Below are 15,000 nucleotides of genomic sequence, written 5' to 3'. Positions count from 1 at the left end.
GACAAGAGCGCCCCTCACTTCACACGCGTGTGATTTTGTTTTATTATTATTATTATTGGTAGCGAGTCCACTGTTTGCCCTCTGGGCTGTGACGTCATGGGGGTCAATACATCATCATGGAGTAGAGAGCTCACACACTGACACACTGTTTCTCCAGGAACAGTACTTTTATTGTCATTATTCCAATCCTTGTTGTTTTGTTTGTTTGTTTTGTTTAACCAGTTAAGCCCTATATAGATTGAAATCCTTATTCCTTACAGGTCAATTTCTTCACTTTCGGCTAAATAAACAATCAGAATTCAGCGCCTCCTCTCTCAGCACTCTCTTTACTACATGATGTAACCCTGCTGACTGTAATACCACTTTATTAGGCAGCACAGTAACCTGCAGAGGGACGGGTCACAGGTCACATAATTCAATTCCACTTACCCTGTTAAGGTGTCCTGTACACATTACAAGCAACCTTAGATGGAGTGGGAACAATAAGGAAAAACAAGCTGTTTTCAGCACCTTGGACAGCGACAAGGGGATCCCTGGGATTGAGTGCACCCATCCTGCACAAAGTTACACAAGGCAAGAAACATGCATTCCAGCTTGCATATTGTCCATTTTATCCTTAAATGTAGAATAGTACATTTATATTTCAGTCAGACAACTCACAAATAGATTTACCAATATTTATTACAGAATGAGTAATCAGTGTGCATATGATATTTGACTTGGCGTTCGGCTCTGCTGGATTTTCTCCCTGCTCGGCACGATTAAGCACCAATATAAATCATTAAGAGCAGGGAGATATATATACAATAAAACCCCCATGGGAAGCATAAATAAATAACAGAGCCCACCGGTGGCACTGGGGTGGTGGTGGGAGAAAACATCACAGAACAACCAGGAACCATTTGCAGAGGAAGGCAGGAAGAGCATGCAGTCTAGTGAGCTTAAGTAGCCCGCCCAATTGGTCAGCTGACTGCCACATCAGCGAATGACGTGTGGGACTTGCACACACTTGTACGCCCACATAGGAATGCAGCATGTTAACCCCTTGAGTATATAGTATGCGCCTTTGAGCATGACTGAACTAACTCCGCAGGCTACGTCTCATGAAAAATGTATATATTTGAATGACAATGACAATTTGTCCGAGCAAGTAATGCATGGTATTGGCAACCACAATGCAAGATGCCTAACCTCATATTCTCTGTGTTGCATGGGGGGGGGGGGGGGGAATCTCAATTCCACAGTTGATGAGTTTCATAGTTTCAATATGTACTGGAGGTAATCAAGTGTAGTAACCCCCAGGGTCTCTTAGACTCATTCAAAATACATTATTTCGACCTTATTTGAAAGCAACTCTATACAGCACCCCCACTCTGCCCTGGAGTATACGCTCACTCTCGCAACCCTGTATACCGTCTAAAGCGAACAAAAAGCACCTAAAAAAAACCTAATTAAAACATTCCGAGATTCATGATTATTAAACTGAATTTTTGCAGACAAACTGATTTCGATCCCAGCTGCTGCAATATGCAAATGTGATGTAATTAGACGGCACATTTGCCAGATGCTGATCTAAAATACCTTATTATAATATCTCTCTTCTGATGACCAAGCATTGGGGCTAAACTTGTTTTGGCTTTTAAATTATTTCTAATCTATTCCAACGTTCCGTTTCCTCTAATGGGCTGCGGCTCCTCCCCACACAGCAGACACTGTGCATATGACATAAATTAACATAAACAATAAAGTACATTTACTTAAGTACTGTAATTAAGTACAACAAGCAATTCCAGTTTCCAATACTTTTGCTTCTACTCCACTACATCTTGGATGCAAATATTGTACTTTTACTTTGATTATTATTTAAAAACTTTAGTCACTTTGTAGATTTTCATTATTATTACAAACATACATTAACCACTTCAGCCCTATACATTTCGGCCATTTGAAAATAGCCGATTTACAAGCTCACAATGCTTCGCGAGGATGTTGATTGTCATACATTTGAAAACTTTAAATTACACATTCTACATAAAGTGCACTTTCTACTTTTGGTACTTTAAGGACATTTTACTTTACTTTACTTTTTACATGAATGTAAGTACATTTTTAATTTCAGACTTTTACTTGGTAACAGATTATGTCTACATTTCAGTATTGATACTTTAACTACAAAATGTGAGTACTTTTTGCATCACTGCACAGTGGCATCCCACAGCATTAATACATCAGTAACACTGTCATTTAAAGAGCATAATGAGACACTTCCTAAAGCCATCCGAGAGGCTTCACGTCTTTACACCTGCACAGTTTAGTTCAGGTCGCTGCAGATAAGCCTATTTGTTTTGTTCTGAGTTGTGCAAAGAGTGATAAACATCCATTGTGCGATTTGAAATGCACAGAGAAAACAAGAAATAAAATTATTAACATTGTAACTTAAACACACATGTCTAGTGTGATTTTTCTTTCTTTCTTTCTTTCAACGTGGCTTCCCTTTTATGGGCAAGAAATTTATATATTTCCCCGCTAACAAATCCCCAAAAAGATCAAGAATATAGCAAAATAGCAGATCTACCTAAAATCTCACATTGCGCACATTCGGGCACTATATTTTCACAATTCATCGTAAGACAAAGTATAAATACAGTCTAAGTGGTTAAATGCCGCACAAACACATCTCACAAGATGACAGTGAACATAGATGACACTTTCACACATACCAAGCCCTCTCTCTCCTGCCAGCTCTTTACATACCAAGCACTCGCTCCCCGAGGCCTCCCAGCTCCATGTATGCGCTCTGGAAGGCATCACTCAGGCTGGCGTCCAGGGGATGCTCCTGGCCGTGAAGCATGATGCTACTGCACCTGTACAGCCACAACACACAATGCCATTCAACTTAGTAAGGACGGGAATCCCTATTTGTAACTATACAGTACCTTTGTAATCTTTGTATTTTTATCAAAAGAAAACAAAAGAATTACGTAATTGGCAACCAAACCCCATCTTAAAAATGTGTTGTTTGGCCCAGGCCGTAGCGTAACGGTCTGGGCACCGGACTGGTGATCCAGTCGCGGTGTGCCGCGGGTTCGACTCCCGGACCCGACACGGCCTTTACCGCATGTCATCCCCCCATCTCTCTCCCGTTTCCTGTCAGCCTACTTTCTATCCCTTTGTACGGAATTTTACCAAAACAGGCCTATAAAACAGTTCCTATCTTGGGAGTGTGATCCCTCCGTAAGGAGTCCGATGGTCAGACACATGTATATGAAAATCACTCGGCTGTTATTTTTTCCACTGTGCTATTAAACAAACAAAGAGACGACGTGTCTTTTTACTTTTTATGCCTTTCACGCACTCACTCATACACAAAATACACATACAGATAAACCCTGAGAATAAACTGGAGAAAGAAAATATACAATGCCAGTCTGTGTAATATAAGCGCCTTGCTTTGGCCTAGTAATCACAATAGTCTATATTTCTTTGTTGAGCATCGGTAGTTGCAGCAGGTAGGTAATTTAACTGTAGGATTAAAAACAGATTGATCATGAGCACAGCATGCTATTGATAGTATTACTATTTTAGATGGTATATTTGGAACAACGTTATATATATACATTTACTGTACGTACCAATTCCAGGTCTGATCTTCATCGGAAACTTTTCCACACTGACGAAAACAAGTTTGGCGCATGCGCATAAACCTTTACAGTGCACTTCCCAGACAGCCGTTAGATGGCAGTAACACTCCATGTATGATTTATATATATATATGTTTGCATAATTATATGATGATATAACTCCACACCCTTAAAAAATCAATAAAGGCGTAAGCCGAAAAAAATATCTTTAAAAAAAAGAAAAATGTGGATTTGAGTTAAAAACGTTCGCTGGGAAAGAATATATTAAAGATTTTCACACGTTTTCACATTAAAAAAATGCATATCTACAAGCTTCCAAGAACAGCTATTTTTCGATAGCTAAAGTTTAAAATAATGAATGGTTAAAAGCTAAGGTGACACAGATCTGTCTTAATGGGTTAAATTCCACTTATATCCTGTAGCCATCACAAGCCATCTTATTGAGTTGGAACAAGATGCAAGTTGTTGAACAAACTGTTTCCAGCACCTCGGACAGCGACCATGGAATCCCTAATTAACTGTTTCCAGCACCTCGGACAGCGACCAGGGGATCCCTAATTAACTGTTTCCAGCACCTCGGACAGCGACCAGGGGATCCTAATTAACTGTTTCCAGCACCTCCGACAGCGACCAGGGGATCCCTAATTAACTGTTTCCAGCACCTCCGACAGCGACCAGGGGATCCCTAATTAACTGTTTCCAGCACCTCGGACAGCGACCAGGGGATCCCTAATTAACTGTTTCTAGCACCTCGGACAGCGACCAGGGGATCCCTAATTAACTGTTTCCAGCACCTCGGACAGCGACCAGGGGATCCCTAATTAACTGTTTCCAGCACCTCGGACAGCGACCAGGGGATCCCTAATTAACTGTTTCCAGCACCTCGGACAGCGACCAGGGGATCCCTAATTAACTGTTTCTAGCACCTCGGACAGCGACCAGGGGATCCCTAATTAACTGTTTCCAGCACCTCGGACAGCGACCAGGGGATCCCTAATTAACTGTTTCTAGCACCTCGGACAGCGACCAGGGGATCCCTAATTAACTGTTTCTAGCACCTCGGACAGCGACCAGGGGATCCCTAATTAACTGTTTCCAGCACCTCGGACAGCGACCAGGGGATCCCTAATTAACTGTTTCTAGCACCTTGGACAGCGACCAGGGGATCCCTAATTAATGGGATTGAGTGCACCCCACCCAGCACCAGTTACGCTTATCAGGAAATCCAGCTTTGGCTTTCACATTGTTCCAAGCAATTTTTTCCCTTAAAGGAAAAATGTGGAATTGTACAGTTAATAATAATAATAATAATAATAATAGATTGCAAAAAACGTTCTTCTTTTTAATAATCTGGGGACCCCCCCAAAATAATTTGGCGACTCCCTGAGGGCTCTCGCGACCCCCAGGTTGAGAACCTGGAGAACAGTATTTTAAAGTCAGTTATACTGTACAGTGCTACTGTACTACCTATTTTCCCCTCACTGTATAAGTTTCTTTTCCCTTTTTACCTCCTTTATGATGAAATCCTCTTCTGTTCTTTGACTATATAGAAGTGTCTATTTGTACGTCTCTAAATGTTTTGATGAATTGAACAAGGTGGACCCTCTTTTTTTTTTTTTTTTTTTATATATATTTTTTTTGCGACTTACGCCTTTTATTAGTTTTTGAAGGGACAGACAGTAGGCTGACAGGAAACGGGAGAGAGATGGGGGAAGACATGCAGTAAAGGCCGTGTCAGGCTCGGGAGTCGAACCCGCGGCACACTGCGACTGGATTACCAGTCGGGTGCCCAGACGGTTACGCCACCGCCTGGGCCAAGGTGGACCCTCTTGTAAACAAGTGTAATGCTTAATTGGGTCGTCCACTCACAGTTAACAGTCTTTGTATTGAGTTTGTACTTGAAATGTACTGTAATTCTGCAAACTGTTAATAAATATTTCAATCAATCAATCAAACCAGTGGTTCTGGTCCTTCTTTGGCTTGTAATCACAGAGGATTTAATTAATCTATTTCTCGACTAGCCTTCTACAGTAAAGCCCCACCTTGTAACCAGGGAAGTAGGCTACATTATTTGATTTGATTTGATTTTACATGTTGTGTTTAGCCCAAAGGTGAGTGATGATGACTTATTGATAAAGCTATAATGTACCTGTCCAGGATCCTCTCAGGAGCTCCTTTCATGACCAGAACGTGACCAGGCTCGTCTTCCAGCTCGTGGATGGAAAGCTACAGCATAGGCAGAGGAGGAGGAGCATTATTATTATTATATTGTTGCTGTCAAAATAAATAGCAGACCTACAAGCTCACAATGCTGCAAGGCGTTGCGAGCTTGTAGATCTGCTATTTTCAATACTTTTGTGCGACACTCTTGTGTGATGAAGTAGGTCCTTAATCAACGAAAGAAAACAAGAAGTTGAAATGGTGAGATACAAGGTTCCCGCCCCGATAGCATTGATTATGTAAAGAACTAAAGAACTGTAAATAGTGTAACACCATGGGGACTCCTTCATGAAAAACATTACGCATTATGGGCAAGACATCACACCTTAATGCAAGGCTTTTTGGCAGCGCATCTGTGATGTTTTTATTGACGGAATTATCTTTCCATATGGATCGTTGAGAGATATGCCTTTTGACGGGGGAACTTCTTCAAGGTCTCACAGACTCACACACAGTTATACCATCAGGCTATTCTAATCCTGTGCGGGCTGATGCCAAATAATGTATAGCAATGGAATGTAAATGAGATCTCCTGGCAGTCGGACTGTGGGCTCTCAGGAGTGAACAGCTGCACAACTCAGCCTACTTGTTAAGACATAAGATGTCTTCTCTTAAATATGGCAAACGTCATGTGGCGAGTCTCCAATCATCGCACGTGATTGAATAATCAACCGCAGGGTTCCATTAAAGTCAAATAAAAGCCGATAAAAAGCCGATCTACTAGGCCACAACATGTCGAACTTTGCTAATTTTGACCATGAAAAAGTGAAAAATAGGTATGCCAGGCTTAAAGCGGCACTACCGGTATGTAACTTGTTTCTATGAATACAATGTAGTTGTGTCCAATCTGTATGGTAGAGCATGATAATACACAATAGAAATCCAGCGTAAGCGATAGTTCATTGAGGCACGGAAGGCAGAAGGTTATTATATACCGTATATAGTTCCCCTCATTCATCCCCCTTAGTAATTCATTCTGCTTCTTTAAATCAGCTGCCTCTCCAGGTCATCTCCCTTCTCACTCATCATCTCATCCACGCCCTCATTCCCATAGTGCAATTCAGGCGGCCTTCTTAAGCAGCCTCAGCTCACTACTCATTCTACATGCTGAGCTGTCAAAGCAGCTCGTTCAGCGTCTGTGTGAAAATGTGTCCCCGGCCTCCTCCCTGTAGTTCTTAGTCCAGGGGTTATGGGATATTATTGGACCGTTTGCGATTGTGTTGAATCATGTGTTGATTTGTTATTACTGTGTATTGTTGTTCATGGAATTATTGTATCTTTGGCTCTGCTCTGGGGGGTCGTTGATATCAGAGCTGTGTCTAGGTGCACAGATAATCGGAGATATCAAATGTGATATCAGACCTGTGTCTCGGTAATGATATCACATGAGCAGAGCCACACCGCCATACTAAAATGCAATAGCTTTGCAATAAATGGTTTATGGTCAATCTGAACTGAAGTGTATCAATGAATTTATACAATTGAGGTAGTTGGTCTCCCTGCTCTTCTATCTAAACAGAGTGTGTGTTTAGGTAAGACATGACCTTTCACACCATCCTGTTTCTGGTTTGACACAAATTTTGACCTAAGGCTCAGATTAATTTAACCCATGAGCAAGCAGGCAGGGTCTATTAATCTATTTAAAAAATAAAGAAAAAAAAGAGCAGGAAAGTTACACGTTTTTACCAGCTGCAATAGCAAGCTGAGTCCATCATCAATGTGCAAGCTAGTCCTCTAGTCCAGCTGGTTTTATCATTGGCTGACATCGCTGGTCTAGTCCAGTTGGCTTTCTCATTTGTGTGTGTCTGTGTGTGTGCACAAATATGTCTGGGCGGAAACAAACGACTCAGAACACAATAAGCATTTTGGTTCCTACCTAAACTACTGCGCTGAAACTGACACAGAGTCATATCAGACCCCCGCAGATAATAATAATGCAGCTGGTAATTAATTGATTTAATCAATTCTTGTTTTTTCTGCTAACTTATTCTTATCTTATTCTAATCTGTCATGGACAGATTGTAGATTTGTAGTGTCACCACTCAGGACTGTGTCCTATTCAATTTTTTCCATGAAAAACCAAAAATATATAACAAAACAAAAACAACATCAACCTGATATAAAATCTTTAAACTCAATTACCTCCGTTGTTCAATACGTCAACTCGGTTGTATGACCTCAAATGTGGTTGACGTAAACGCGTTCCACATTGCTAATAAACTCAATAAGCATTGAGTGTATAGCGTTCAACTTTAATGCCCGTAAGCATTTTGTAAGGAGTACAGCTCTCCATACCAAGCTGTTTATAGAACCTGACTTGACTTGAGGCGCGTATGGCTTTACAGTCTGTTTTCTAGATGCGGTACAATAGCATTCATTACCCCATGGGAAATTCACCTGGCGAGTGCTACAGCGCAGTGTGAGTCACGCTCGAACAGAGGGGATAACATACAACTCATGTACTGGTTAACAACAACAACACCGCGCTCGGATTTGAGAGTGGAAAAAAAGAAATATTAAAAAAGATAAAGAATGTCACATTATTGTGCGCTGACTGGCATAGCAAGGTACGGTAATGATTGTGGATTTGTACTATGCAGTGCAACAACCAACCCCCTCACCCGCCTGCCCCCCCTAGGAAAATCATTTGTATCCCAGCAGCATAAATAATCTCACAAAAGCAGAACAAAATTGCTTTTTCCTTCCTCCCCCACGCTTTAGACTTTCCCAATTTCTGTCTGGGGGGAAAGGCTGGTGGTGGGGGAGGAGAAGAAAAAAAGAACATGATTTGAGTCAACACCTGTAATGTATTGTCATGCAGATCCTGTACCCTGAGCATGTTGAGATAATAATAAATAATAATAAAGGGAAAGCTCCCGAGCGCATTACTTGCGCGGCTGTGATGCCAATAAACCATTGAATGTTACATCGACTGAGTGTGCTCAAAAGGGGCCGACGCATGCATGCCTGCTCTACCTGGTACTTGTTGGTGGAATTGAAAGGGATCTCTGCCACTTTGGGGTTCTGGGCTCTCATGTTGCGCACGCTGCCGCAGCACAGCTCAATGCACTTCAACAGAGCTGACTCCGAAGCATCCCCTGCTGTGTCCCTCTGGGGTGTGGGGGAGAGAGAGAAACGCACACACACACACACACACACACACAAACGCACACACACACACACACACACACACACACACACACACACACACACACACACACACACACACACACACACACACACACACACACACACACGTTAGCAGATGGCACTTACACATAGCACAGTATATATGCACACATTAGCATAGAGAAATGTTCGGTTCTCACACATTTTCATGTCAAGGACCACCAAACCGTTTATGTATTAAATATAGCCGTGCCGGAACCCCATATGAAAAGATGTAGTGCCAGCAGCAGGCCCCCAATGAGAGAGATTTGTGTTGTAAAAACATTTAGAAAATGTTTAGAAAATAGCACACATGTATACACACACGTTGTGAGCTTTTAAGTTTTGAATTGCTGACCTATAAAATGTTCTGTTCCTCATCTTGCAGAGCCCCCGGACTACACTTTAACAACCACTGGCATAAATATAAACACAGTATAGGAACAGTGCCGGAAATACAGAAACTCAATGACACACACACACACACACACACACACACACACACACACACACACACACACACACACACACACACACACACACACACACACACACACACACACACACACACACACACACACACACACACACACACACACACACACACACACACACACACACACACACACACACACACACACACAGGTGTGCGCGCCAAGTAATGAGCATGGCTCCATGGCGTGTATATTCTTCTTGAACACTGTCCACTCCAGTGGGAATAAGGCTTTGGCCTTCTCGTGTTGTCAAGTCTTTTGAGATGTGTGTACTGTAGGTTTCAACCACTTAGGGCCTAGGCCATATTGTTTTACACTTTGTCGTACGATGGTGTCGTGTGGCCGAAATAGAACGACCTACTCACAACATGTCGCCATGCAATGTGTTGTGAGCTTGAAGATCTGCTATCTTTAGTTTTTCTTTAATTTTTTTTTTGCCAGTAATGAAATGGCCATGCTCGTCCAAGAGTAAAGTCAAGAGAAATAGAAATGTGCGTGCGCACGCGCACACACGCACGCACACACACACACACACACACACACACACACACACACACACACACACACACACACACACACACACACACTCAAAATAGAAAGTAAACAGACGCTCTGCCACTTTGGCCCCGAATGGATTTTCTACATCCACTACCAACTACGCATGAGTGCACAAGGTTCAATATTTGTTTCAATAGGTCGATTAGATCCCATTATGGGATGTATTAAAACAATTCATCCAGGTATAAGCTCTTAGATCACTCAAATAGGAAAGTGCACATTCAGCTACACCTCCATTAAAACAAACTCAAAATCAAAAGTGTGATTTATTATTCTGCAATGATCACATCCCCTACAAATGTCTTACTCCAGGAACAAATTCATTAAAAAGCCGGTACTGCATTGATTGACCCCGAAGTCCAACGTTGCTCCGGGAGAAAAAAATAATCTGGCTTTCTCTCTCCCGTTCCCTTCCTACTTATTCATTCATAAATGAGCCACAAAACAAGGACGGCCGCCGCGCTCAAGCAAGATTTGTCCTTGTTTTGTGTGCCTTTTCACACACAGTACATCAAGGAAAATTCCATTTCTCTTGTTTTCCCTGAAAGCATGAGACGACGGGGGACGGGGGGACGGGACGCTGGGGATGAAGGGCCGCTGCCCAGGGGGAGGTGGCAGGCACCATGTTTCATGTGATGCTACAGCAGAGCGCCTTGACCTGGGGATGAGTTGGGGATGGGGATGTAGTTGGGGATGAAAGGGGGGGGGGGGGAACTGTGCTTCATGTGATGCTATAGCAGAGAGCGCCTCAGCCTCGACTGGACTGCCAGTGTTTGAGCGCTAGTTGTCAGGGGACCAGGCTGTTATACTTAATGCAGTGAGGAGGCCCTTTCTTCTTCCACCCTCCGGAGGCAGTGGCACCGCACTGCGGCTCGCGGCCGCTTCCTGCCGGAGTTGTTGAGGAGCCGTAATCTGTGCCGCTGTGAGGCGCGTGGAGAGAATCTTCTCCGGTCAATCTGGCTAGCGACGTGCTACGGAGTCGATGGAGCAATGGGAAAGTATTGATTTACCTTCCCTCAAGGTGTCTGTGTTGATAACCGCATCTGTGTGTGCGTGTGTGCATGCGTGTGCGTGTGTGTTGTGTGCGTTGTGTGTGTGTGTGTGTGTGTGTGTGTGTGTGTGTGTGTGTGTGTGTGTGTGTGTGTGTGTGTGTGTGTGTGTGTGTGTGTGTGTGTGTGTGGGTGGGTGGGTGGGTGTGCGTGAGTTTTTGCCTTGCCGAATAGGATATTTCACACATAAGACTTCCATGTCAATCCAAGACAATAACATGGAACATATCTGAGAGTTATATTCAACATATAGTACAACCACTAAACGTCGTCGGACGACAGTGTAGGAAATCTTCCAGCTCGAGCTTGGAGATCACAAGATCAGGTATTTTGGAGATCACAAGATCAGGTATTTTGGAGATCACAAGATCAGGTATTTTGGAGATCACAAGATCAGGTATTTTCTTGGAGATCACAAGATCAGGTATTTTCCGAAGGAATTTCGAGCCAATTCAGGCTGCCAGTGTTGCTTTTGCGTAGCCTACTAATGAAGGGATTGGCTGAGGATATAGAGCTTATTATTATGGAGCCCGTGCCATAGTGCCCTTGAGCAAGTCCCAGAAGCCCAAAACCGCTCCAGGGGTTCCTCTGTTTTGGCAGTCCTGCACTCTGGTGTGTGAAATAGCATAATATACCCAGGAAGTGATAATTACGTATTACTCCTTTATAAAGTAATATGAATTATTAACTTATAACTGAGAGCGCATGCATATACATTTGGAAACTTTAAATAGGACATTCTGCTAAATTAGTACATTGTGAATACTTTAACTCAAGTACATTTTGAATTCCGGACTTTTACTTGTAACAGAGTATTTCTAAATTGCAGTATTGGTACTTTTTACTTAATTAAAAAATGTGAGTACTTTCCCCACCACTGCCTGCTGCTGATTATTCAGCTCCGTGTCAAAATATATTTTTGATGGGGCGGCCAGGTACATCACTGCCAGAAAATCAAGTTCTAGTTGGAAATCAAATCAGACCTCCTACGTCTATCGTAATATATTACTGCCCAACACTGGAAACGGCCACATGAAGGATTCAAGCACGGAGGAAGTGTGTGTGGCATTTTTCGGCTTTGGGCTTATACGGTTAAACATGTAATCAAATTGGCATTCGTAAATGTGTTGTGTGCGTGCGTGCGTGCGTGCGTGCGTGCATGCGTGCATGCGTGTGAAGCGTGCATGCATATGTGTGTTCATATACCGTGAGAATGGGAAGGTGCTCCTGTCCGCCTTTGAAGTCGGCGCGGTTGCACAGGCCTGCCACCCGGGACAGCGCCGCCCATGTGGCTGAGCTCTTATCAAACGCAGAGCCTGAAAAGATTATAGCAGACAGTGTTTGAGGCTTTTTAGACGTGTTATCTGCCAGGACATTCACTCTGTACTCACGGCTCACAGTGCATTATAAAGTAACATGTAAAATACAGCAATTATGTGGAGTATCGCAATTACTCAATTATTGAGTTGAAAGGTGTCATTTTACGAGACTAAAGTGACATTTTTACCATACTCCTCTTTTCTTCAAAAGAAACTTGAGCACATTTTTACTTCGCCCCAATGATTTGGAGGAAAAAAGGAAGAGAGAAAAAAAAAGAGTGACCTTCTCTTCATTGCCAGCGGTTTCATGCATTTTTTATTTGTATTTTATTTATTTAACCAGGGTTGTCTGCTGTAGTTTTATTATACTGTTCCCGTGAAAACAGTTCAGCACAGCTGAATTGAACGAAACAATAATCGTGCAACCCTCGGTACGAGATTACAAAGCAAAAGGCTGGGGTCACTCCAGCCCAAGACCCAGCAAGGCAAAGTGAAGCACCCAAGGCTCATATATCTGAATTATTTTTCAAGTCTGAAGCCTGCGGTCCAGGGAGTCTTGTCTTAAGTTTCCACATCCATTAGAAATTAATTTGGTGTTTTGTTTAGCTCACAGATACAGTATATATTACACACAGACACATTAAACCAGTGGTTCTCAAATTGGGGCCGAGAGACCCCAGGGGTCCTTGACGGGGTTCCATAGGGTCCTATAGGCTAGAGTTAATATAGCATCAAAATCAGTTTAATCATTTTGACCTTATTTTATACTTGGGCTATTTGAAAAGCTGTGTGGAACAATGTGGAATAATATAGAAAATAATATAGCACACATCTTCTCTTAAGGGGTTTCTACAAAACCTTTTCAGAGGGGGGCCGGTCTGAAGCCAAATGCTCATAAATTTAGGGGTCCTTGACATGAAAAGGTCGGAGAACCGCTATAGACAACGGAATAGAAGAATAGATCCAGCGTAGCTATAAATCTATTTGCAGGAATATGAAACACTATAAGTGTCAAAGTAATTGCATTCGGGAACCAAGTACAAAGACAGCATGAGTGTTATCTATATCCATCTATTGATCTTTAAATGAGATACGTGTACAGTTTGCACGCACACATTTATATATAATACGTTCTGTAGCTACAGTAGTGCAGAGATATGGGCAATGTGGGACAGGATCTGTAAATAGGTTTTCAAGCCCTTCACAGCAGCACATTAGTCTTTCTTTCTTCTATTTTTTTTATGAAAGCATGTTGTCCATGCCAGAAAGGTTAAGGAGGAAAGAGTGTTGGGAAGGCCGGCACAGGCAGGAGGCTGGATTTAACACTGGTTCAGCAGAGGTACTGTATACATGCAGAAACTGTGTCCATCGTGGACACTGCGGTTGGATGCTTAGACTGGCGAAGAGCATGACCCCTCCTCTGACCCCTTACATGTTTTAAATGATGAATATCAACTGTTACCCTCCATGAGGCGGTTTAGAGTCCCAGAATATAAGAAAAACAGGCTAAAGAACTCTTTTGTACACCAGTCTGTTCTGCTTTTAAACCAAAATCGGTAAACCAAGAGGATATGTTGTTGTTCTTGTTCCTGTCTGCGATTCTGTGATTAGTGTCCTGTAATGTATCTTTTGTAATGTATTGTGTATGTCTTATCTGTATCTTGAACGGTGACGTCATGAACGCAAAGCAAATTTCAGTGAAAGCTGACAATAAAGTGGTATCGTATCGTATCGTATCGTATTCCTGCACGGCGCCACCAGCTTGGCTGGGGCACCAGCCAATGGGTGCAGGCATTTGTCCGACAGTCAATAGTCCGACAACCTCACGGCTCACAGTGCATTAGAAAGTAACATGTAAAATACAGCAATTATGTGGAGTATCGCAATTACGCAATTATTGAGTTGAAAGGTGTCATTTTACGAGACTAAAGTGACATTTTTACCACACACACATACTACAGGTTGGTTGGGGCACTGCATGTTCAGCAGGGAGCGGAAGCATAGGCCTTAGAAAGGTAGACAGACGCCTCCTTCTGCTCTGGGGCTTCTGTATGATAAGCCCGGAAAAGACAGGCTGCAATTGGCCAGTAGTCACTACTTCCACTTGACTTCCATCTTCCCTGCGATACGGGTCTATGAGTCGGAACTGGGAGTGACAGCACCACGCACGTGTTATGCACTACCGGTAAAACTCCTGTCACTGTCAGGTAAGCTGAAGTGGCTTCATGTGTATTGGAGGAGACATATAGTTGTGTCTACACCCTCCCCAAGACCAAACAGTATAGGGCTTGGCACTAACAGGGACTACACACGTGACGTAAGGGAAATTGGCACAACGATTACATCAGTGAGAGAGAGCGAAAAAAACTACTATTCCAGTGACCTGCAGCTGTCATTGTTTTAGCACCTGCCAAATAGCGACAACTGTGCATTTGCATGCATGCATGTTCTATGTAATAGCCTACTATATTTTCTGTATGCAGGTCCGGTGTACAGTAACACTGCGCCATACTGGAAACCAATGGGTGAGCTGGGCGCACAGCAGTGTGCA

At 42.8% G+C, this 15,000-nt stretch overlaps 1 protein-coding gene across 1 annotated transcript in view; it reads right to left on the bottom strand.

The window, feature by feature from the left end:
- atp1a2a (ATPase Na+/K+ transporting subunit alpha 2a) overlaps nucleotides 1-15,000 on the bottom strand; it is a 68,742-nt gene that overhangs the window by 26,631 nt on the left and 27,111 nt on the right. The window contains exons 10-13 of the mRNA XM_083781403.1: nucleotides 12,337-12,446; nucleotides 8,838-8,972; nucleotides 5,791-5,867; nucleotides 2,755-2,864 (exon numbers count right to left, since the gene is read on the bottom strand). Of these exons, the coding sequence (XP_083637529.1) occupies nucleotides 2,755-2,864; nucleotides 5,791-5,867; nucleotides 8,838-8,972; nucleotides 12,337-12,446 (432 nt within the window). The remainder of the gene's footprint in view (nucleotides 1-2,754; nucleotides 2,865-5,790; nucleotides 5,868-8,837; nucleotides 8,973-12,336; nucleotides 12,447-15,000) is intronic.

This window comes from Protomyctophum parallelum (assembly GCF_964188405.1).
Source record: "Protomyctophum parallelum genome assembly, chromosome: 14".
Classification (NCBI taxonomy): Eukaryota; Metazoa; Chordata; class Actinopteri; order Myctophiformes; family Myctophidae; genus Protomyctophum; species Protomyctophum parallelum.
Note: the sequence above shows the minus strand (reverse complement) of the source record. Positions and strands in the feature narration are given on the sequence as shown.